Here is a 24,071-nt window from a genome sequence, read left to right on the forward strand (position 1 = left end):
AGAGGGGGCGCCGTAGTCGTACGCTGATGAAGCCGATAGCGGGAGCGAAGGCTGATAGAGAGGCGCATACGCCGTGTAGGCATGTGGCGGAGGCCGCGACCCGAGGAGGCCCGGGGCACCGAGTTGAGGACGCATGCCAGGTGGTGCCCGGGCACCACTGTACGCGGGAGGGGCGTCATAAGGAGAGGGCGCAGACCACGACATCGTCCAGGCTTGGACGAGGCCGGTCCAAGGATCACGCGAAGGACGCCACGGTAATGAAGGAGCGGCCGGGGCCGGCGCAGAGCCCGATGATGATGCAGGTGGCGGCGTAAAGGAGGACGAAGACGCCCCGACGAGTGATGCTGTGGAGGACGATAGACGGGGTTCTTGCCCTTGTAGTTTGGACTCGAGCGGCATCCAGGGGGCGGCTGTGTCGAGGACGACCCAGAGAGCGCGGCTGGAGTCGGGGCAGGAGCTGTTGAAGCAGGGCGCTTGGTGGCGTGGAAGAGGCGCGGGACGCCGGCTTTACGCGCCTGGTTCTGCTCCTCCATCTGAAGCATGGAGCGGGCCTCGGCTAGCGTGGGCAGAGGGCGGAGGAGAGGGATCAGGGTCGCCTGCTGCGCAAACCGCTCATTGAGCCCGCACATCAGGCCATGCAAGAGAGACCGATCGGCAACCACCTCGCCCAGCTCCCGACGCTCGTCGCCGATCACCTTGATGCGCTGACAGAAGACGCCCACGAGGCGGTTGCCCTGCGTGATCGTGCGGAGCTCCGTTTTGAGGGAGGAGACCCGAGCATCACGGTTATCCTGAAAGAGCTGACGAAGTTCGGTCCAGATATCGCGCGCGGCAGCGCCATCGGTGACCATAAGATTGAAGAGCTCGGTCGAAATGCGTGTGTATAATCACTGAATGATGGTGAGGTCGTCCTTGACCCAGCGAGGATCGCTAGGAGCGGGAGGCGCGTCGCCGAAGATGTGATGCAGGAGAGAGCAGCGACCAAGGTGAATTTCAAAAAGATGGCGCCAGTGATAGTAATTGTGGCTATTGAGGTCAAGAACTATGGAGATGAATGGGGTGATATCGGTAATGGTGTCGCTGAAAGAGAGGGGAGAAGGTAGGACGAGGGTGGAAGAGAGTTGGTTGCCGGAGATGGGGGCGGTAGCCATGGGGAGAGTTGGTCCGTCGGTGAGAGGGGCGGTCGGAAGAGGAGGAGGAGGAGGTGGTCCCCTGCCGGTGTTGGTCATGGCGAGGGAAGGAGGTAGGGATCGTTGTCTGATAACATGTCGAGGGTTTTCATTTGCTTGTCGAGAGATACAGAGAGAGGAGGTACATATAACGGCCGCTGCCAGTTCCATAACGTGGGGATCATGGTGATCGTGGGCAAGAGTGTGGGCACTCCTGAGCTGACCAAGTTTGTCGCCTAACACTAAGCCAGATGCAACACTTAGTTTTAAATGATTCAACTATAGCGGGGGCAGCTGAGCACACCTTACCGTCCAGTACAAATGAATGATGCTCATATTTTTCTGATTTCTGACTGCCCCATTTGATTTATTCTTCTCAATTCTCAAGTGATAAACGAAATAACAAATATTGTACTCCCTTCGGTCCATATTAATTGTCGTTGATTTAGTACAATTATTTGCATAGTTGTAGCATCAGTCCTGTTTGTGGCCGTATGCATCTTTCTGATGCAGAGGCCGGGGATGCGCCCCTTTTCCAAAAAAAAAAAATCATTTCCTCCTGTTTGCTTCGCTGTTTCTCCGTCCATTGTTGACCTGCCTGGTTTTCTTAAGCATGTTTACTGCCGCTACGAGCCTTTAAGGTACCGTCTGTTTTTGTCTCTGGATCTTACCATCAACCGGATCAGCTTTGAACAAGGCATCCACTACTATATCTGTCAATTCCTTCATGTCTGGCCACCTGGGTTGTCTCCCTCTAGCCATGTACCAATCACAGCAAGAACGCCATGTCTATACCTTCGAAACGGGTTACGTCGACAACGGCATCCGCACCCACTACGCTCCTGATCGACGTCGGCGTCCGGCGGACGGACGCGGTGCGAGCCATGCTCCAAGGGAGCTCCGCAGGATATTTCGATAACACTACGGGAAGTGAAATGGGTGTCTTCCCCGTGGACCTGTGGGTCGTTGGCACCATGCGGTACAAGTTTGGGGAGCTGACGATAACGTCGGCGAGCACGCTATCGGTGAAGTGCCCGCTTGTGCTGCAGCTGATGGAGGCCTCAACCAGGATCGAGTGTATTGTGATCAGCTCTTGAATCTACTGCGCAGAGCATTGTATCCTGGCCGATGCTGGTGTGCTGCCCTCATCTGGAAAACGGCAATAGATACAAGCCCGACTTGCTCCGAATTTTTCTTTGTCGGTTTTGCTATTCCCATCTAGATGCGAATTGGCAAAGTCTCAGCTAAGTCCTATGCTATTTGATTGACCTTTTTTTCTTGAATTGTGACTTCCTCCAAATTGGTTCAGACATTTCAGTATAACATGCGAAGGTTTTTCTATAGACGGGAATAGAGAGCGAACATATGGTTCCTAGCATGACGGGTGTAGATCTTCGAAACTAGACCCTACGTTGGTGTGTTTTATTGATTTTTTTTTTGAATTCAAATTAGCCACGTGGAATCTAATTTAGAAGCCCTTGTTGATACGAAGCCAATGAAGAAACTGAATCGCAAATCGGTTCAGTCTACAAAGCCAATGGGATAATGTCAGCATGATTTGTTCTTGGTTGTGCCCACTTAGCAAGTCCACTTTTTCCTTGCACGTGGACCTAGTAATGATTTCTTTTGCATGTCAAGCATATTTTAGGATTAACTTCAATTTATAGAGCAGGAACAATTTTGCACTAGATTAAATCTCACTATAGTGCTCGAATTCTAACATTCGCTCGTTCGAATTTCCATTTTACATGTAGTGGACTATATAACGACCATTCGATTGTTACCAATCTCCCACAACCTCCCCCCCGCCCCCCCACACACACACGCTCTATATTCTTACGGGCCAGCCCATTACGGGATTTCATGTCCACCAGTTTCGGGAAGCTTCTAGATCTGAACCGATTTTTTTACTTTTCCTTTTTCTTTCTTTTTTCGGTTTTCATTTCCAGCTTTCTTTTCTGTTTTCCTTTTCCTTATTATTTTTATATTTCTATTTTCTTTATTTTTTTTCCACTTTTTGTTCTTCATTTCTTTTTTGTTTTCATTTTATTTTTCAATTTGTAACATAATTTAAATTCTGAACATGTTTCAAAATTGTGCACATTTTTTGAAACTAAGTTCAATTTTCAAATAAGTGAATAGTTTTCTGAATACCATACATTTTTTAAATTCGTGTACATTTTTTGCAAATTCACTAACTTTTTTACAAATTCACAAACATTTTTTGATGTTTATGATCAATTTAACTGATGAATATTTTTCCGTGTTTGGCAATAATTTTTGAAAATTAGGAACATTTTTTTGACAAACTTGTTTTGAGTTCTTGAATACTTTTGAATCAGCAAAAAAGGTTTTGAACTTTTGTTCTGAAATTTAGGACCAATATTCAAAGTTTCTGAACATTTTTGAATATTTTAACATATTATAGAAATTCATGAACGCTTTTTAAATTTGTGAGCATTTTTTGAATTAGGCGAACAATTTGTGAATCCGTGAGAATTTACCGTTTTTTTTGAATATGTGAACATTTGTCAGTATCACGAATAGTTTAGGATTTGTCAAACATTTTTAAAAACTAAGATTTTTTAATTCTTGGACATTTATGATTTTTACACTTTGTTTTTTAAAATTTTCAAAAAATATATTAAATTTGGTACTCTTTTGAAATCCTGAATTATTAAAAAAAGAAAACACTGAAAAAACTAAAAATCAAAATGAGAGAAAGGTGGGCATCTCTCCCTGTACATGGGCCGGCCCAAAAAGGGCACATGGAGGAGCTGGGGTTGCGAGTTCGCTCGATCTCCTATTCGGCGCGTTAAGCGCCCGAACAGTTCCCGGGCGCCTGAACGAGACCTCTAGTGGGCCGGCCCAGAAAACTTCGCTCGATTCGCCTCTCAGGTCTCAGCGAACGAGTCGATCACCCATTCCGTTAGAAACTAAAAAAAAAGACATGCGGGGAGCGGGATTTGAACTAAGGATCTCTCGCTTCACATAGGGGTGCATGAACCACTACGCCATCCAACGAACTGCGCTTACAGCCTTTGTTTGCTTTCTTTTATTATTTCTAGAACGCCCTAAGCCCCCAATATGGGAAGCTTTCCAAACCATTTTTTTTCTTTTTCTCCCTTTTTCTGTAACGGTTTTTTTCGCCTTTCTTATTTCCTTTTTTTGCCGAATACGTGCACTTTACTAAAAAAATAAAGTAAATTTTTTTAAGAAAAAGGAACGAAGGTTCATTGGTTTTTTTAAGTTCATCAAAATTGAAGAAACTTCATCAAATCTGTAGAAAAGTTCATCGAATTTGAGAAAAGTTCATCATAATTAGAAAAAGTTCACCGAATCTAAAAAAAGTTCGTCGCTTTTCAAAAAAATTCAGCGGATTTGTAACAAAAATCATTGCTTTTTTTAAAAAAAATCTCATCAAATTTGAAAACAGTTCATCGAATTTGCAAAAGGTTCATTGAATTTGAAAAAGTTTCATCAAAATTGAAGAAAAAGTTCATCAAATTTGAAAAAAAGTTCATCAAATTAGGAAAAAGTTCATCGCATTTGAAAAAGTTCATCGAATTTGAAAAAAAGTTCATCCAATTAGGAAAAAGTTCATCGCATTTGAAAAAGTTCATCAAGCTGAAAAAAGTTCATCGAATTTGGAAAAAGTTCATGGAATTTGAAAAAAAAGTCCATCGCGTTTGAAAAAAGTTCATTGTATTTGAAAAAAGTTCATCAATTTTGGAAAAAAACACCGATTTGAAACGACTTCACGCATTAAAGAAAAATAAATAAAAAACAGGAAAAGAAACAAAGAAAAAGGAGAAAAACAAAACATAAAGGACAGTAGGCGAATCTAAATAGAAAGAATAGAACGGAAGTGCATATGCACCAGCTAGCAGGTGGCCTAGTGGTTAGTGCAGCATCTACGTAGCGATGAGATCGCAGGTTCAAACCCCGCTCCACGTAGCTGCACCTTTTTTATCCTTCGAAAAGGGGAGATGGGCCGGCCCATTTGTCGCAAATGAAGGGAGGGGGGGTGTGCGCCCAATTGTGGAAACACCTATATCGGGCGCTAAAGGCGCCGAATAGGATCTGGCCTCGATCCCTGCTGCGCAGATCGCCAAATTGGGGGTCCCTCACGCGAGTAGATCATTTTTTTCTTCATGATTGTCAGCCCCTAGGAAGAGCAAACAAGACCAAGTCGGCCAACTCAACACACTTCACGGGAGAAGAGAGAGTTACGATTCCCTGCTAGCACATAAGGGTTGATGTGGTGGTGAGTGAGAGACATAGTTTTAAGAGTCAATTACACCACAAGTGTTAAAACTTGGCGAGAAAAATCACTTTAGTGCCAAAACTTGCGGCATACATTGAATTGATGCCATAAGTTGCATTTGGTATGCATGTACGGTACAAATTGCATTTGTAGACGGACACGGAGCTGACTAGACGCGCCACATGGCATCAGGCCCACTGTCAGTCACTGAAGGATAGATATAGGGTGCACGTCCTGTTATTTTGTGAAAAACACCTTAGAATAATTTTTCAAAATTAAATTGTCACTGGCCGGATTTAAACCGGTGACCTACAGAGTGCAGGAGCTCATGCTTAACCAATGCACCAAGAACAGTTTCTTGTTATAATTGCAAATGTACGTTATATATCGAGGCAGACTTAAGCTAGCTGGAGACCCTAAACCATATTGCAGTGCTATTTTTTTAACATAAACTAAACTATATGTAAATTATAATCTTTTTTACGAATATGTAAATCATAATCGTGTGTCATGCTTTAAGATTTTTTTTAAAAAACTAGTAGTGTGACCCGCGCATTTGCGCGGCTAGAATTAGTTGTGTTTGATTCACTCTATCATATTGAAATGTAATAATCTAAGTCATCATTCACTCATTCCCTAAGTTTCTTGACCAATAGTCTAAATCATTACATTTATCATATATACTATCTAATGTTACATTATATGATTTTCTTTTCTTACAATGTTTTTGCTGCGACACCATCCCTCGGTCTCTTTTTTGCCTGACTTATTTCTCTGAGAATCAGCTTTTGGTCTATCATCATAACTTATTCTTTCTAATCATGTCTATGTTGTTTTCTTATTTCGCCTGTCTTCTATGACATGCACAATCTTATAGGAACTCTGAATGTCGGTTTATTTTTTCGTGGTAAAGAATTTGGGTTTACTTTTTCTATACTACCGGGGCATCTCCCATGGGTTTTCATTCAAGACAAATTAAAATATCAGTGTATCTTACTTGGAAGTATTAACATGTTCCCTTGACTACGTACCCCTCTCAGAGCTTGTCCCCCAGGATTTCCCTTGTGGTTCTAATATTACATATAACTTTTAGCATGACCGAAATGAATTATCACATAATGTTCATGAAAGTTGGGATGCTACTTCAAACCTTTAGTGATGTAGTCACAACATCATTTTTCTTCAGTACGATATGTTGCAAAATCATATATTGTACTTTAGTTATGAGAAATTTGATTGTGTCTACTATTACAATATAATTCCCGATTGAGGCTAGTAGCAGAGCAGCCAAATAATATTTTTATCAATGATGCCATCATGTCGATACTAAATTAACTGGTACACCACCCGTACTGCTGGCTCTTAATAGCATGTCTTCAGAATTTTATGTATTGATTTTTAATCTCAGTCGTTATATGTCGTACCAACTTCTAATTAACAAAGTGACCCGCCCAGTTGTGTGGCAACATTATCAGTTGTTAATCTTTGTCATTTGTTCACCCTCATACAACAATTTGAAATAATTGTTTCGAAACATATCAATATTTTTTTTCGAAACGGAATCTTGAGTTTAATACATGGCTAAACGAAATGACTTCTGTAAAAGCTCAAAAGTATTTTGATGTGTGACAATGGATGGTCTAGAGATATTTAAGTGGCAATGTAAAATTATCGGGTTTTATACTAATACAATATTTAGCTTTATGTATTGTAGGTTTTGCCATCCTACTGTCTATGTTTTAGGACAATACTTTTGTACGACACTTTCAGAAATATTTTAATTTAAATATTAATCATTTGTAGTTACTTGAAGTATTTAGCCTATATGGATGACTATTTCTTCTAGACACGTTCAGAAATGTTAATCGTTTGTTGTTGACGATATTATATATCAGAATAATCTGACTTAGCTCTACATGAAAAAGGATTAATATGATTGAGCGTGATCAACAATTGTTGGTTACTAATACACCTTATATTGTGGGAAACGATGGTGTATTTTCATGAATTATTGTCCATGGAGAATACTTAATTTATTCTAAGAATTTGCATGTGTTCTTTCTTTCTACTGATATTTATAACTTTTTTGTACGGTATATTTAAAATATCACTATTGTCATTCGAGCGCACATCACGATTCATTGGAAGTTTCTTTTTTGCAAGATAGGAAACATGAATTATTGGCATTTAGATTTTCATGTATTTTGGGTCTCAGCTGTCCATAATAATTAATTAGCGCTAATATCTTATTCCTCTATTACGGGCATACTTCATCATTATTATTATTTTCTGCCGGGGATACTTCATAATTATTGTTATGATTTGCAGGGGATACTTCATCTTTATTATTAAATAAAATCATTTATTCACAAAAAACAAACAAAAGCATTTTGGTATTCTTTTGGCCCACTCTTTATGTTATGTGTACATATATATTTTCTTTTTTTCTTATATCTGGATAGAAAAAGTTTATTTCTACCGTGAAGCACTAATGTTGTAGTCCTATTTGAATATTTTAAAGAAAAGAAAGAAGAATACCGGCCGGATAGAATAATTTGCTGGAGAGTCCGGATTGATTCATCCCTTGTATTCTGCTTGGACTCTGTTTTCTTGCGTCACGCTCAGGCTTTTCGTTTTTTTAGAGACTCTTCCTTAGTTGCTGCCGTACTTTTCTATAGGAAAAAGATAGTTTCCAAAATAAAGATGCATGTCTGATACTGCCATCATGTGTTTTCTTATCCGAACACAACAATACGTACGTGTGCCTGGCATTGTAATTTTTCCTTAAAAAAAAGTAAAGTCTGCTCGTAACGTGCTAGATGCAACATATGTGTACATGATTGTTCAATGTAACTTCTAAGACCATGTACGTGTCAGTTCAATACACATGACTTTATATTTTTTTTCATGTAACGTAATATCTGTAAATCTCAGCTGTAAGTATTATTGATCAACGATGTATATTATTTTGGATTATGTGGAAGAACGTGGTGTCTTCTTTGACTTCTATTTTAATTGTATAATAGATTTATATATATTTAAATGCTTACATAAGTTTAAAATGTTCACAGTTTTTTTAGAAACAAATCTTCACAGTTTTACCAAAATATTAATGTAGTATATAAAAGTGTTCATGCTTTAATAATTTTTCTATATATTTTAATAAATGCTTATATAAGTTTATAAATCTTCATAGTTTTAAGAAAATACCCATGTAGTCTATAAAATTGTTCGTGTTTTAAGAAACGTATTTTCATATAATGTCAAAATCGTTGCCTAGGATTCAAACCAGTGACATGTAGTCATCAGGTGCGCGTAGCAACCAACCGACCCGGCAGCATTATTTTTTTCTTCAGAAATTGATAAAATATATGTAAATTATAATCTTATATTATAAATAATATACATACATAATAATATTACATTATAAAATTATTCACGTATTATTTAAAAAAATATCCATATGTTGAAATTGCAAATTAGAAAATTATGCACGTAATAATTTTCATATTCAATAAAAATATCAAAGTATTTTTTCTATATATTTAAATAAATGATAATATATATTTAAAATTTTCGTGCTTTCAATAAAATATTTATGTATTATATAAAAGTGTTCATTTTTATTCTGCAGTTTTTTTGTTTATAATGCTCAATTATAAGTTGCATATAATTTAAATTTTTTGTAACAAATAACAGTGCAAAATGGTCGATAGGGTATCGAGCCCACTTAAGGCCTACCGAATATATAGAGTGCATATCATATCCATTTAGTACAAAAAACGCTTCTTGGTCCATTGTCTCAAAAAAAAAGTACGAAAAACGCTTCTTGGTCCATTGGTTAGGCAGACGCACATCTATGCTGTCAGCCACCATTTTTGCACATAATTTGCTTGCTGAAAGATAGACCGACACGTGGCAGTGGCCTTTTTGTGAGAAAAAATAATTTCGATGGGATTTCACAAAATAAACAGGCCACAAGCCCTATCTCTACCATTCAATGATTGACAACAGGTCCCACGCCATGTGGCGTGCCTAGTCAGCACCGTGTCCGTATACAAATGCGATTTGCACCGTATATGCACGTCAAAACCAAGTTGTAGCACCAGTTCAATCTATGCCGCAAGTTATGGCACTAAAGTGATTTTTCACGCCAAGTTTTCGCACCAGTGGCGTAATTGACTCTAGTTTTAAAGACCGGACCAAAGCGTCGGTTGGACCCAAAAAACCCAGAACTGGTGTGTCCAGAAGCTCTAGATAAGACCCCACCTCCCATCAAACCAATGAGAATTGGTCAAACAGTCATGGTTTTTGTGTGTGTAAGTCAAACGGGCATGTTAATTTGGGGATAAACCGGGCGTACCGACCAAAATGGCATAGGCGAAGTGGGAGTCGACAGACCCTTGCATATATTGGCATGTATGATGTATACGCTACTTGTAACCATACCGTGACACTAAGGACTAAAGGAGGGGGAAAACCAGGGCACGACTACCTTTGACAATGAACCTCATTCGCATGCGTCCTATAATGAATCCACCGGTTTAGAAATGGATTAGCTTTATTTATGTGTATGAGTCAGCCAAAAGTATTGGCCGGAAGCAATCAATCATTTGCACTTCAAGACGTAAGTTGGGCGAGGGGCATGCAATGAGGCTGTGGGAGACACGGTGACTAGTAGCACATGATTTGACAACCTCCAATTCTATCATGATCTAGTACAGTGCATGTTCTTATTATTCACATGTCTTGGGCAACACATATAAAGTACAAAATTTGTTTTGGTAGATCCAAGATATCATGATAGTGTGACAGAAGTTACCTCTAATTAGTTGTCTTGCATCTATCTACCACCAAAGCTCCAAGCTCAAAGATGTTCACAATACGTCATACGTGAGACGAGTCTGCCTACAAACAATTATCAACATAAAGTTGAAACAACTATTGGACGATGTACGTTTTTATGTACATTTTTCTTGATAAGTAACGTGTGGAGGCGAGTGGGACTAAAGTTGGAAGATGTAGATGTTGAGTCAGCAAACTAATCCTAGATTATTGAGATTTGATACGGTTCTCTCTCTTCACGCTTTGGCGGCTCATGGTTGTACCTTTTCCAAGACTTGGTTTTGGTAATAGCATTCTATGTAATTAACCCCTCCTCTCTTTTTTTCTAAGAAAATAATCTCGTGTACATTCAACCATTGATTCAACACCAACAGGTGGAATGCACAAACTATTTTACCAGTGGCAAAATTATAATTGGTGGAAGGAAATTTAGAAAAATGCAATCACTATATATAATGTGCCTTGTATTAGCACCTAGGGAATACATTCCTTGTATTAGGTTTATTCATTTTTTTGTAACCCATATAAACCCCAACATATATAAATACACTCTAGGAATTCCAACTGTTAGCCCCAAAAAATGTGCTTTTACCCCAACAATAATTATCGATGTAGTCGAAAGATGGTTACCGATGGATGCATTTTGACAATGTGAATGCTAAGCCAAAATCCGTCGAGAGGAACTTAAGTTGAAATATGCAGATGCAAAGTTTGCAGAAATCCTGATCATCCGGACATGAGATGGTGGCCTCTACTCTCACTTTAGCAACTCCAGGTTGTTCCTTTGTTGGACTCTATTTCGGTAAATGTGCACCACTCACCAACACAAAATTAACCCTCTCCTATTTCATTTTATTTTTAAAATAACTCCCCTTCCCTTCCACACACTACTACCGAAACACGACAAAGTGACATCTAAATGTTTTGTGGAAGTTAGGATATTTATCACGTGACGACTATAAAAGGGGGGAGGGGGAGCGGCCGGAAGAGGTGCAGATCCCCCATGACAACCTAAATACAAGTAAGGTAACGAAATATCCTAGGTGTGCTCTCAACGAACTTCCGATGAGAGTCGTGTTCAGAGGCGAGGTATTATTCGCTCTAACATCATACTCTATTGAATCTTTGTACAGAGGTAGATCACTTGGGTAATGGCACAAGTAAATTAGTTTAGAAATTTGTTCTCATGCCATTAATAAGTTAATTTTGTGAATAAGTGCTCAACCTTACAATGCAAACCTATGTAGTTGGCAATGCTCAAGGTCTAGCCGTGGATTTATTGTGTGCTACAATCGCTCGAAGATGGGGTTTGTGTTTTACTACATGGTACGGGATTTGGTTGGTTCAGAACTACTTACCCACTTATTAGCAATTGTTAGTGTCATACTATATTAGATGGACCAAGGAACTATCTTTTAAGTAATTTTAATGTTAGTAAGTGTCGTTATGTAGCTATAATGAATGAAAGAAACACTCAAATTGTGTAAAATTTCCTTATGAAGTAGAAGTAGACAACCGTGTGAATATATTTAGTTGGCCGTTTGAGTTAATGAGCGCAAATGATAGTATGTGCTATTGGACCAGAACGACTGAAAATAGGCCAGTGGTGCTTAAGAGGACTATAAGAATAGCAAATTCCCAAATAGAAATATACGCAGTATGGAGAACTACATATTGGTTCGCGTAAAAAAGGATTATGAGGTTAGTCCCAAAATGGAATGATTGGAATAATACGTTGAAGATATGTGCAAAACCATACATAAAATGTACTCTTCATTTACATGGTAATTCTAAATTTGTGAGTTAAAACTAGCCATCTTAATCCTGATTAATTTCCTCATGAAACAATTTAGCTGTACTTCTACGGAAAAATTGAATTCATATGGTATAGCTATGAAAAAGGTAACATAAGTACTCTTGAAAACATCACGTCATGTCTACAAGAATTGTATAAAATGGCTCCATAGTCCAATGCAAAAGCTTTCAATATTGTAATTTCAAACTAAGGCCGTATCTATGTAATGCAGCAATATCACTGGAATTTGAGAGGAAACAGTTCAATATTCGCTTGTCGCAATTCGTATGGAGGAGATGACGCTTGCAACCTCTTGGTGTTAACCTTTCTATACCAAGGTACTAACTAGGATCAATTCTTCCCCAAAAGCAAAATCCATTCGAAGTTCTGCAATTACAACATGCGCTGCCAGCACTATATTAACCCCTCGCCCTCCCTCCCGTGCACACACACACAAAGAGATTAAAAAGGTTTGGCAAATACAACGTGCTCTCCCAGCACTATATAAAACCCATCCTCCTCCTCCTCCTCTACACATAGGGCAGTTGATATCCTCTCAAATACAAACGATCAGGCACCACCTTTGCAACCTGACCGTGCCTGCAATTGATATTCCAGGGGCATCATCCCAGTGCTCCATGGCCATGTCATCGGCCTCACTACTAAAGCGGTTCAGCGATGTAGCACGGTCGCCAAAAGGGTGCCGCTACAACCCAGAGAGATCCGGCGTTGGTATTGTCTCGGCTGTTATGGAACCAGCCGTTGCACGCCTACGCATCGTCGGGCCTCTCATCAACACCAACGCGCGTGAGATCCTAGAGATTACACTACCGAACCTCTGTTGGAGCAATAGGAGGCCATTCCGAGCAGCCATACTGTCATGCGGTCTATGCCGCAGGTGGATCGGTAGTGGCACCGTCTACATGTTCAAGTAAGCAATTGATTGTCAAGTCTACACTTCCCCTTAGCATCCAAGAAATGTTAATTATATTCTATGCATGCATGGCATGTTTCACATTTTTTGTGGCAGAGGCGAGATGGGATTTTGTAAACAAGAGTGTCTTTGCGACTATATCACTGAGCAATTGGAAAAGGAGACAGAGAGGGTGAGATGGTGTGGAAGAGAAAAGGTGCCAACAATGGAGGACAAGGAAGGCGACCAGAGCTGCATTTTCTTCACCTGCGCTGGCAGCCTATGATGCACCTACGTCTATGTTTGAGAGATGTATGGGCTTAGAAGGACCAGAACCTATTTTTCACAACTGTATAACTTGGTGCTTTTGTAAGTAATAGAACACCTGATGGTTAGTAAATAATTATACACTTTTGACGTGGTACGAGCATATCTCTTCCTTCACATGTAATGAGGCATGCATACGCTCGAGATAGTGTTCACCGTATTGCATGCTAGCTATGCAACACTCTAACGTATAGACTGTCACAACTAGCTCGACGTGAAAGCTATAATGTTTTATACTTTTGCTAACTATGGAACAAAAGTTGTTTCGCTTCGAGACAAGATCTGTAAGCTCTCGCTCGGATCCAAGTTTACATGCAAAACATGCATGGTCCCTGCTGTGTATTAACACATCTAAAATATGATCGAGTGTAATCCATACGTTAGGCTAAGATTTACCCCTCATTGCAAGGCACCACTTAATTGCCAGACTGTGTATGCCTTGGCCAAAAGCACTGGCTGGAAGTAATCCATCATGAGCACTTCTGCCAGATTGCATCAGTGAAACACGAGTCGGGGCCAGTGGGTGCGCAACAAGCCCGTGGTGACCCGTAGATAACACATGATTTGACAATATCCAATTCTTTCCAGACCTAGTAGAGTGTGTGTGTTCTCAGTATTCACATGTCTCGAGAAGCATAAGAATATACGTCGCTCAAAAAATTGCTTTGATGGTTTCAAGATAGCATGATAGTGTGCCATGAGTTACCTATAATAAGTTGTCTTACATGTGTGTACCGCAGAAGAACTCAAATGTGTTCAAAATACACCAGTGTGACACAAGTATGCCTACAAACAATCATCACAATAAAGTTGAAAATGCTGCAAACGATGGGAGCAATTCCACAGATTGGTTCGTGCAACCGTTCTTTTTGCAGGCTCATGAGGCCCAGAAGAGCACTCACGCAAGCACAACAGATTTTTTGTCTGCATGATTGTCAGCCCTCAGGATGAAAAAATAAGACCGAGATGGCCCAGCCCAACACACTTCATGGGAGAAGAGAGAGTTATGATTCCCTGCTAGCACATAAGGGCTGATGTGGAGGTGAGTGAGAGGCATAGTTTTAAAAACCAGACCAAGGCATTGGTTAGACCCAAAAAAAACCCAGATCTGGTGTGTCCTGAAGCTCTACATACGACCCCCCCCCCCCCCCCCCCCCCAAGGTCAAACCACGGAATAAATCAGGTGTAACGACCAAAATATCTTAGGAGAAGTGGGAGTCGACAGGCCCGTGCATATATTCGCATGTATACACTACTTGTAACCATCCACGACAAACCTCTGGCAACAAACCTTGCCAATGCGGCTCTCCTGCATGTCTTTTCTCTCGACCCGCCGGATATCCAGTGCCAATGCGGATCTCCACCCGCCGGCGCCTGACCTTAGCGCCGGGGTGGTCCGCTCCGGTGCCGGCCGGATCTGGATCGCGATTTTCTTGCCTCCCTGCAGATGACGGAGGTGAGGACTCCTCGACGGCCGAGACCTCTGAGGCATCGCGCCGTCGTAAGACTGACGAGGAGCTGGCCGCCGAGTTTTGGGCCGACAATGGGTATCCTACATCAGCCTCACGAGTATGGGAGAGACCGTCTTCTAGGCGAGGATCTGCTCAGAAGGATGGTGCACAAGAGGTAAACGGTTCTCCGACCTCGCCGGCAATTCATTCGTGGGGGTCGCCGCCGGCTGCATGCCGGCACGTGAGGGCTCCGGCTATATCTAGGCCTATGGTACGGCCCTGGATCGGACCTCTCCCTGCCCCCAGAGTCTCTCCCTCTCGTACTCTGGGAGATGCCATGCCCTCGGCCGGCTTGGCGAGGACGGCGGTGATCACGCCGACGGCGCCTCCGATGTTTCCTGCGACGGGCGTTTCGCCGGACGAGTCGGGGCGGTCGATAGGCCTGGGCCCTCACCCGATCTCAGGTGCGTCACATCCGAACCGTTCTTTATGCATGGTTAATCTCAACCGTTGGTTGTTTCATATGTGGAATAGGGACACTCCTCGCAGAAACCCTAATCTTCCTCGATCCTTCGTGGCTGCCGTCTGCTCGGGGATGGGTCGCGACGCGTCCGCGCCGCCGGGCTCTGGGCAGGTCTGACCTGCAGCCGCCGCGCCGATGCCCTCGGACGCCTCCTCGTCTGGTGGTGCCCCTGGCTTCGCACCTGGGGTGTTCCTCCCGGTGATCCCTTCTTCCTCCGCTCAAAGTGTCATGCCGAACCTTCCCCAACAGACTCCAGCACCGGGGCAGCAGCAACAACAGATGTATCAAATGCCGCAGCAGTTCTTTCAGCAGCAACCGATGTATCATGCGCCGCCGGGGTACATGCAGCAAATGGCGCCGGTGTACCCATATCAACCAGCCGGCCCTTTCTTGCAACAGAGCCATGGTCACCCCACTGCTGTCCAGCCAATGGCCTTTAACGCTGGTCTGGCAAACCCGGCGGCCGGAGTTCAGACAGGGAATATCCGTCCTAGGAAACCGAAGGGAGGAAAAGGAAATCGGCCTAAGAACCGCGCGGGAAACGCCCCGATCATCGCTGCTCCACCCACCTTGCCTTATCATGGCGTACAAGGTGCTCCGGCTTTTGTCTCGGGGCCTCTTGTGACTGCTGCTCCTCTTATGGCACCGGCTCAACAACAACATGATGTGGCTCAGGCGGCATCTGCTCCCGGGGTGAACACGGTAATGACCAAGTTGTGGTGTACCAAGTGTCAGTCGGCCGGACATGTGGCTTCAGATTGTGAAACACAGCAGTATTGTTTCATCTGTAACAAGGCGAACCATCCGATGACTACTCGGCGGTGTCCAGCTCTCAAGATGCCGAAGCCGGCGGCGATGCTTTGTGGCTATGGGACTGAGAGCATGGCCTTCTTTCAGATGCCTGACAATGTTTGCAGGGCAGACCTCGCACCACAATCCTCCCCAACGGCTCTTGTTACGATCTCGGGAGGCTCTATCTCTTCGAGCATAGTGGAGGCGGAGGTTGCTAAGATCGCTCAATATCAGCAACAGTGGACGTGGGAGGCTATCCCTCATGGCCAGAATGCTTTTATCATGTCTTTTCCCAGTGACGAGGTGCTCCTGAGAGTTACTGGTTTCACGGTCTTCATCAAATCGCATAATGCCACTTTGGAGTTCAAGGCTTGTCATTCCGAGGAGATTCCGAATCGTTTTGAGCTTATTCCAGTTTGGGTGCATGTGCACGGAGTTCCTCACGCTCTCCGGCATTTCTTGGGTCTCTGGGCAGTTGGCTCTGTTATTGGCGCCACTCTTGACGTCGACCTCCTTTGCTTGCGCCGCCGTGGTATTGTGAGGATTCAGGTTGGCGTGCTTAATCTTGATGCTTTTAAGATGAGCCCTGTCAAGTCCCTCTCGTCGGATGTGGTTGTTCAAAAGAAGGGCTATGAATTCCGGTACACTCTGGAAGATGATGATTTCCGTGTGGACGCTGATTTTGTGCCTCGCGTTTGGGAGCATGGCGATGATACGGAAGGGGACAAGGAGCATGATCGAGAGGACACTTCAAGGGCTGATGACAAGAGCAAGAGGCCGAAAGCGTCTTCGTCGTCAGCTAACACGGCGGCATCATCTTCCTCGGGAGGAGTGGTTCCGATGCAAATCACCTCTTTCACGACCGTTCCTGCCAGTACACATCCATGCTTGGCATCGCGGCCTTTGTCGGGGGACCCGCCAGCGGCAACGGAGCTCGTGCCTCCCCAGAACCCTCCCTCGCTTGCCAGCTCTGCACCGCCTCCACCACCTCAACCGGATGCTTCGCCCATGTCAGCCATTCGGACATGGGTTGATGGGCCTGCGGCGCCCTTGGCGATGGGATCACCGTCGGAGGCTGCTTTGGAGCATCTGACGACACCGACATCGGCTTCTTCTCGGTCTTCTGGTCGTCGGGGTGTGATTTTCTCCCTGGCGGTGCGTGCAGACATATTTCCAATTGTGTTACGGATCATGCCCTCGACTTTGTGGCAATCTCTGAGTGTAGTAAGCGTGACTTTCCAACGCGTGATTTGGACCATTTTTCATGTGGCAAAGATTACGAATGGCATATCCTGCCGCCTTCAGGGAGGTCCGGAGGTATTCTTTTAGGAATACACTCCACTTACTTGGAACTTCTTTCAACTTCAAAGGGGGAGTATCATATTAAATTCCACCTTAGAAACAAGTCCGATAATTTCATTTGGAGCTTGGTTGCCGTATATGGTGCTGCTCAAGATGAATTTAAAGCGGCTTTCCTCAAAGAACTTGTCAATACCTGCAGAGAAAATCCTCACCCCATGCTACTTGGGGGGGACTTCAATATTTTGCGATACCAGCAGGATAAAAACAATGATAGGTTCGACACTCGATGGCCGTTTCTTTTTAATGCTGTCATTGACAGTCTTGATTTGCGGGAACTCTCTCTCTCGGGGCGCCAATTTACCTGGGCCAATAATAGATCTATCCCGACATTCGAAAAACTTGATCGGGTGCTAGTCACCACAGACTGGGAATTTAAATATCCATTAGCATCAGTGCGGGCTTTGGAGAGAATTGAGGCCTTATCGGATCATGCTCCATTGCTTACTGATTTTGGTCAAGCAGCACCCACTTCGAACCGCCATCAGTTTAAATTTGAACTGGGGTGGCTCACTAGAGAGGGTTTCCCTGAATTGGTTAAAAAGGTGTGGCAACGCCCAACACGGGGTGATACACCAATTCAACGTTGGAATAATCGCATTCGTGCGTTGCACCAATTCCTCCGCGGATGGGCTAAACACACCGCTGGGATTTATAAGAAAGAGAAGTTGCGACTATCTGTCATGATTGACTCCTTAGATAAGATCGCGGAGGTGAGGCTTCTATCTGCGGCTGAGATTGAGCAAAAAAGTCATCTCAATGAGCAGCTAGCCCGTCTCTTACGCGAAGAGGAAATCAAATGGTACCAACGGTGCAAGAGCGACTTGTTGGTACTTGGGGATGATAACACGAAGTACTTTCAAATGTTAGCCAATGGCAGACATAGAAAGAAACGAATATTCACCCTTGATCAGGACGAGGGTCGCATTGAGGGGGACGCTCCACTCAAGGACTTTATTACAAAATACTATAAAGACTTGTTTGGTCCTTCCTTGGAAACTACGCTGGAGATGGATGAGTCTATTTGTCATGACATCCAGCAGGTTTCCGCTGCGGAAAATGAATTCCTAACCTCTGCTTTCACTGAGGAGGAAATACGGACTGCGATTTTTCAAATGCAACACAACAAATCTCCGGGACCGGATGGTTTTCCGGCGGAGTTTTATCAATTTTTTTGGGATATGTTAAAGTCTGACCTGGTTCAATTGTTTAATGAACTGCATGCTCATAGACTAGACATCTCCATACTCAATTTTGGTGAAATTATCCTTTTACCAAAGATAAAGGATGCCAATCGGATTCAACAATATAGACCGATTTGCTTATTAAACGTGAGCTTCAAAATTTTCACCAAGGTCGCGACTAACCGCCTGAATGGGGTCGCAGACCATGTAGTCAAACCAACACAAACAGCTTTCATGCAAGGACGGAACATCTTAGACGGTGTTGCTGTCCTACATGAAACTGTTCATGAGCTCCACCGTAAAAAGTTGAATGGGGTCATCTTTAAGATTGACTTCGAGAAAGCTTATGATAAGGTGAAGTGGCCTTTTTTGCTTCAAACTCTTCGTATGAAAGGGATTTCCGATACTTGGTGCCGATGGGTTGAGAACTTTGTGTCTGGAGGTAGCGTGGCTATCAAGGTGAACGATGACGTAGGCAATTATTTCCAGACTAGGAAGGGGCTACGCCAAGGCGACCCCGCATCACCTATCCTTTTCAACATCGTGGCTGATATGCTAGTTACTCTCATTGAGAGGGCCAAGCTAGCTGGTCAAATCACCGGGGTCATTCCTCATCTAGTAGAAGGAGGCCTGTCAATCTTACAGTATGCGGATGACACCATTTTGTTTTTGAATCATGACCTAGAAAAGGCCAGAAACCTCAAATTGTTATTATGTGCTTTTGAGGATCTTTCTGGCCTTAAGATAAACTTTCATAAGAGTGAACTTTTCTGCTTTGGCGAAGTCGCAGAAACTTCACAAGAATATGCTGATATATTTGGATGCCAACTAGGCCAATTTCCGATTCGATATCTAGGTATTCCTATTCATTATCGGCGTTTGACAATCGCTGAATGGAAACATGTTGAAGAGAGACTAGAGAAACGGTTGGCGAGCTGGAAGGCCAAACTCTTGTCCTATGGGGGGCGACTAGTTCTGATCAACTCGGTTCTTACCAACATGGTCCTTTACATGCTATCTTTTTTTCATCTGCCAAAAGGTGTTCTCCAACGCCTTGATTATTTTAGATCAAGGTTTTTTTGGCAGAGTGACAATGAAAAAAAGAAATATCGCTTGGCTAGGTGGAATATATTGTGTCGTCCTAAAAGCCAAGGGGGACTCGGAATCCAGGATCTTGAGATCAAAAACATTGCATTGCTCAGCAAATGGGTATACAGATTACTCACTGAGGATGGTGTTTGGCAGGAGATCATTCGTAATAAATACGTTGGGTCCAAAGCAATCTCCCAGGTCTACTGGAAACCAGGTGACTCTCATTTTTGGAGTGGAGTTATGAAAACTAAAGAATTCTTTTTCCAATTTGGCACTTTCTCGGTTAGGGACGGCTCCCAGATTCGATTCTGGGAAGACACCTGGCTCGGGACTACTCCTCTAAATGTGCAATACCCAAGCTTATATCGGATAGTTAGACATAAGTTTGTCACGATTAAGCAGGTATTGGGACAAGAACACCCGGATATTTCTTTTCGCAGAACGATTTCTGGACCTCGTCTGACTGCATGGAACGATTTGCTGACTCGTTTGGGAGCTGTCCAACTGTCGGCTGAATCGGACATCTTTAAATGGAATCTGCATCTGAATGGAAGATTTTCGGTTAAATTCATGTATGATGCATTGGTTCATAACGAGGTTCCATCTAATAATAGAAAATTGTGGAAGATTAAGATTCCTCTAAAAGTGAAAATTTTCCTATGGTTTCTCAACAAAGGAGTTATCTTAACTAGGGACAATCTAGCTCGACGAAACTGGCAAGGCTGCAAAAAATGTGTTTTCTGCAATCATAATGAATCCATTAAACGCCTATTTTTTGATTGCAAGTTTGCTAGATCGGTATGGGCAATAGTCCAAATTGCTTCGAATCTATATCCTCCACGCAGCGTACGAAATATGTTCGGCAATTGGTTGAGGGGAATAGATAAACAATTGTCTAAGCACATTCTTGCGGGGGCAGCTGCCTTATGTTGGGCGTTGTGGCTCACCAGGAATGATATTGTTTTTAATCATAAAAGTGTTTCATCTCCTATGCAGGTAATTCATATATGCTCGCGATGGCTCCGTATGTGGTCTATCCTGCAGAGGCCGGAGGACAGAGACTTTTTTATGATGGCTTCTACCCGGTTGGAGTGCTCGGCCAGGGACATTTTTTACCCTCATGGATGGCGGTGTGACCTTCGGATTGGACCGGCATCACCTTAGGCCTCTTTTATCTTTTTTCGCTACTGCTGGCGTTTTTTGCCTTTTTATTTTGGCTTCTAGTACTTTGTAACTTTGGCTGTGTGCATCTAGCTATGCAGAGGCCGGGTGATCTTTGATGCGGTTGTATCAACTCGATATTTCAATTCAATGAAAAGCCCTTTATCGAAAAAAAACAAACCTTGTTCACATGCATCCTATCAGGAATCCACCAGCTGTAAAAATTGATTAGTTCTTTTTCATGTGTATGTGTCAGCCCAAAGTATTGGCCGGAAGCAATCAATTGTTATCACTTCGGCCGGTTTACATGGCCGAGACGTAAGCCGGGACGAGGGACACGCAATGAGGCCGTGGAAGACACGGTGACTACTAGACAACATACGATTTGACAACCTCCAATTCTGCTCTGATCTGGTAGAGTGTGTGTGTGTGTTCTCGTTATTCACATGTCTTGGGCAGCACATACGAAGTAGAAAAATTGTTCTGGTAGATCCAAGATATCATGATAGTGTGACAGAAGTTATCTGTAATTAGTGAACCTCCAAGCTCAAAGATGTTTACAATACGTCATATGTGACACGAGTCTGCCTAGAAACAATTATCAGCATTAAGTTAAAAAAACTATTGGATGATGTACTTTTTTCTTGATAAGTAACGTGTTCTCGTGCGTGGAACATAAGTTGGAAGATGTAGATGTAGAGTCAAGAAATTAATCCCAGATTATCGAAATTTGATATGGTTCTCTCTGTTCACACTTTGGCAGCTCGTGGTTCTACCTTTTACAAGACTCGGTTTTGGTAATAGCATTCCACGTAATTAACCCCTCCTCTCTCTTTGTAAAAAATAATCATCCTCATTCATCCATCGATTCAACACCAACAGGTGGAAAATTGATGCATAAATTATTTTTACCAGTGGAAAAATCATAATACGGTGGAAGGAAATTTAGAAAAATGCAATCACTGTATATAATGTGCCTTGTATTAGCACCTAGGGAATACATTCCTTGTATTAGATATATTCATTTTTTTGTAACCCATATAAACCCCCAAAATATATAAATACACACTAACAATAGTTATCCGCGTAATGGAAAAGTTGGTTACCGATGGCAGAGGAGGACCCCACGGCGGAGCACGGCCTCAAGCTTGCCATCAAAGACTACCCTTTCGCTAATGACGGGATCCTCATCTGGGGCGCCATCAAGGGGTGGGTGCTGGCATACGTCCCCTGGTATTACTGGGACGTTGCCACCGTCGCCGGCGACGTGGAGCTACAGGCGTTCTGGAAGGAGGTGTGCACCTGGGACACGGCGATAAGAAGCATGCGCCCTGGTAGCCTAAGCTGGATACGCCGGAGAGCCTAGCGCACACGCTCACCACCATCATCTGGGTCGCGGCGGCGCACCACACGGCGGTCAGCTTCCGGTAGTATGACTTCGGGGGACACTTCCCGAACCGCCCCTCCATCGCTCGCACCAACATGCCGGTGGAGGAGCCTGTGGACAACCAGGCGCTCCGAGAATGCTTCCCGTCGCAGGTGCAGGCAAAGCTGGTGATGACGGTTTTGGACGTGTTGTCCAGTCACTCTCCTGACGAGGAGTACCTCGGAGGGATGGAGAGCGCACATTGGGGCGACGACACCATGGTGCAGGCGGCGTAACTGAGGTTCAACGAGTGTCTTAAGGAGGTGGATGGGATCATCGACGGAAGGAACAAGGACAGGAAGCTCAAGAACCGGTGCCGTGCCGGCATCGTGCCGTAGCAGCTCATGAAACCATTCTCCCAGCCCGGCGTCACCGGCAAGGGCATCCCCAACATCATCTCCATTTGATTCTACAGAGCTAAAATAAACCACATGTCTCTGATCCCTTTTCTAGCTGATGAGTTCGACGCACTTGTGGAAAACCTGCTGCGAGGTGCTTGCCGTCTGAACACCTACAGCGCCGTGACAACTCACAAGCATGAATCTTACATTCTTAAGAAGTTGTTCCAATTCTCACAACAAATAGTTCATTTCAGTCTTATATTTTCTTTTCATTAGATTTAGTTATTTTTATCAACTATTTGTGCATTTTTTAACAAATTACTGCAGCAACGCGCGGGATATCATCTAGTCATTACAAGTTTTTGACAACCTTCACAGAAACTCTGACATAATACAAGGCAAAAACCAAAAAGCACCATCTCGCAAGATGCTAAGAAGATCAGTTGCTGGTTAAGCCAAGGCCGTCGCTGTTGCCGTAACAGATTATTTGCTTCATTCTTTCAAATTAATACTTCTATAATGTATAAACTATGGCGGATACTTCAGTTCATTGATCTATACATCAAAGCGAAAGCTTATTTCAAGAGAATAATAAGAAGACTTGACGTTTCACAGAAGGCCTGGCAAATGTTGGTTTCGCTTTGTAGATCTAATCTACATCATCTACAACTTCTGTTTTGAAAGTTGGGGTTTGCTTCGTACAACTCCTTTAGAAATGTATACAAATCACTTCTTCTTCAGTACAAGTACAACCACCTTAAACACATCGATGTACCAAATCTATCAATATCCCTTCGTAACAAAGGGCAGGATGGTCTTTTTTAAAATACTTTTTTTATATGTGGCTTGTGTACGTCCCACACACACTCTCCCCGGCCTGGGCCAACGCATTTTGTACATTTTTTCACTTCGGTAAACCTTCAAAAAATAAATGCCTTGACAACATTCGAACCCAGCACCTATTTGCTTAGTACAACAACAATAACGAACTGGCCAACTTTCTTATTGTGTCTAACTAGCACAAATGCCCGTGCATTGCAACGGGAGAATACACCGCCTTTTATGAATCATAGTTACCCGAGTTGAGAGGGCGCTGATCAGAAATAAGATGGATGATTTGAGTATATTGCGACTTGAGATTTTGAGTAAATTGACATGCGTGTTCATTCTGAAATTTAGAAGTAGAACATGAAAAAAAATAGCAACATCAATAAATCTGAAGTAACAGTAGCAGCAAACAAATCAACCTGAAATAACAATTGCAACAATAGCAAGCAAACAAACCTGTAATGATATTAGCTGCAAAAATTCTCAACCTACGGTTTGCAATGGGAAAAAAAATATATATACCACATGCACCTAACTCAATACCCAACGCCCTCTATTTGAACTATTATACTGATATCAGTAAGCACTCTTCCTGGAA

The 24,071-nt window shown here is 43.0% G+C and overlaps 1 protein-coding gene and 1 pseudogene across 1 annotated transcript; both read left to right on the plus strand.

Annotated features, from left to right (window-relative positions):
* Positions 1–11,270: 11,270 nt before the first annotated feature.
* On the plus strand, positions 11,271–13,406 carry LOC125523424 (uncharacterized). Its single transcript, XM_087537322.1, has 4 exons — positions 11,271–11,370; positions 12,309–12,414; positions 12,695–13,007; positions 13,107–13,406. Exons 1-4 carry the CDS (start codon positions 11,347–11,349, stop codon positions 13,273–13,275), a joined length of 612 nt encoding a protein of 203 aa, XP_087393448.1. The 5' UTR covers positions 11,271–11,346; the 3' UTR covers positions 13,276–13,406.
* Positions 13,407–21,986: 8,580 nt separating this feature from the next.
* LOC125520117 (lipoxygenase 7, chloroplastic pseudogene) lies at positions 21,987–22,711 on the plus strand (annotated as a pseudogene).
* Positions 22,712–24,071: the final 1,360 nt, after the last annotated feature.

The sequence above is a fragment of the Triticum urartu genome, chromosome 7A (assembly GCF_056163025.1).
Source record: "Triticum urartu cultivar PI428250 chromosome 7A, HENAU_Tu73, whole genome shotgun sequence".
Lineage (NCBI taxonomy): Eukaryota > Viridiplantae > Streptophyta > Magnoliopsida > Poales > Poaceae > Triticum > Triticum urartu.

What these genes read in the sequence shown, in the direction of transcription:
- LOC125523424 (XM_087537322.1), top strand. Translation starts at nt 11,347, where the DNA reads ATGAGAGTCGTGTTCAGAGGCGAG. An exon ending in GAGTCGTGTTCAGAGGCGAG is followed by an intron (nt 11,371 to 12,308) that starts GTATTATTCGCT and finishes TATGTAATGCAG; the next exon opens with CAATATCACTGGAATTTGAG. An exon ending in GGCACCGTCTACATGTTCAA is followed by an intron (nt 13,008 to 13,106) that starts GTAAGCAATTGA and finishes TTTTTGTGGCAG; the next exon opens with AGGCGAGATGGGATTTTGTA.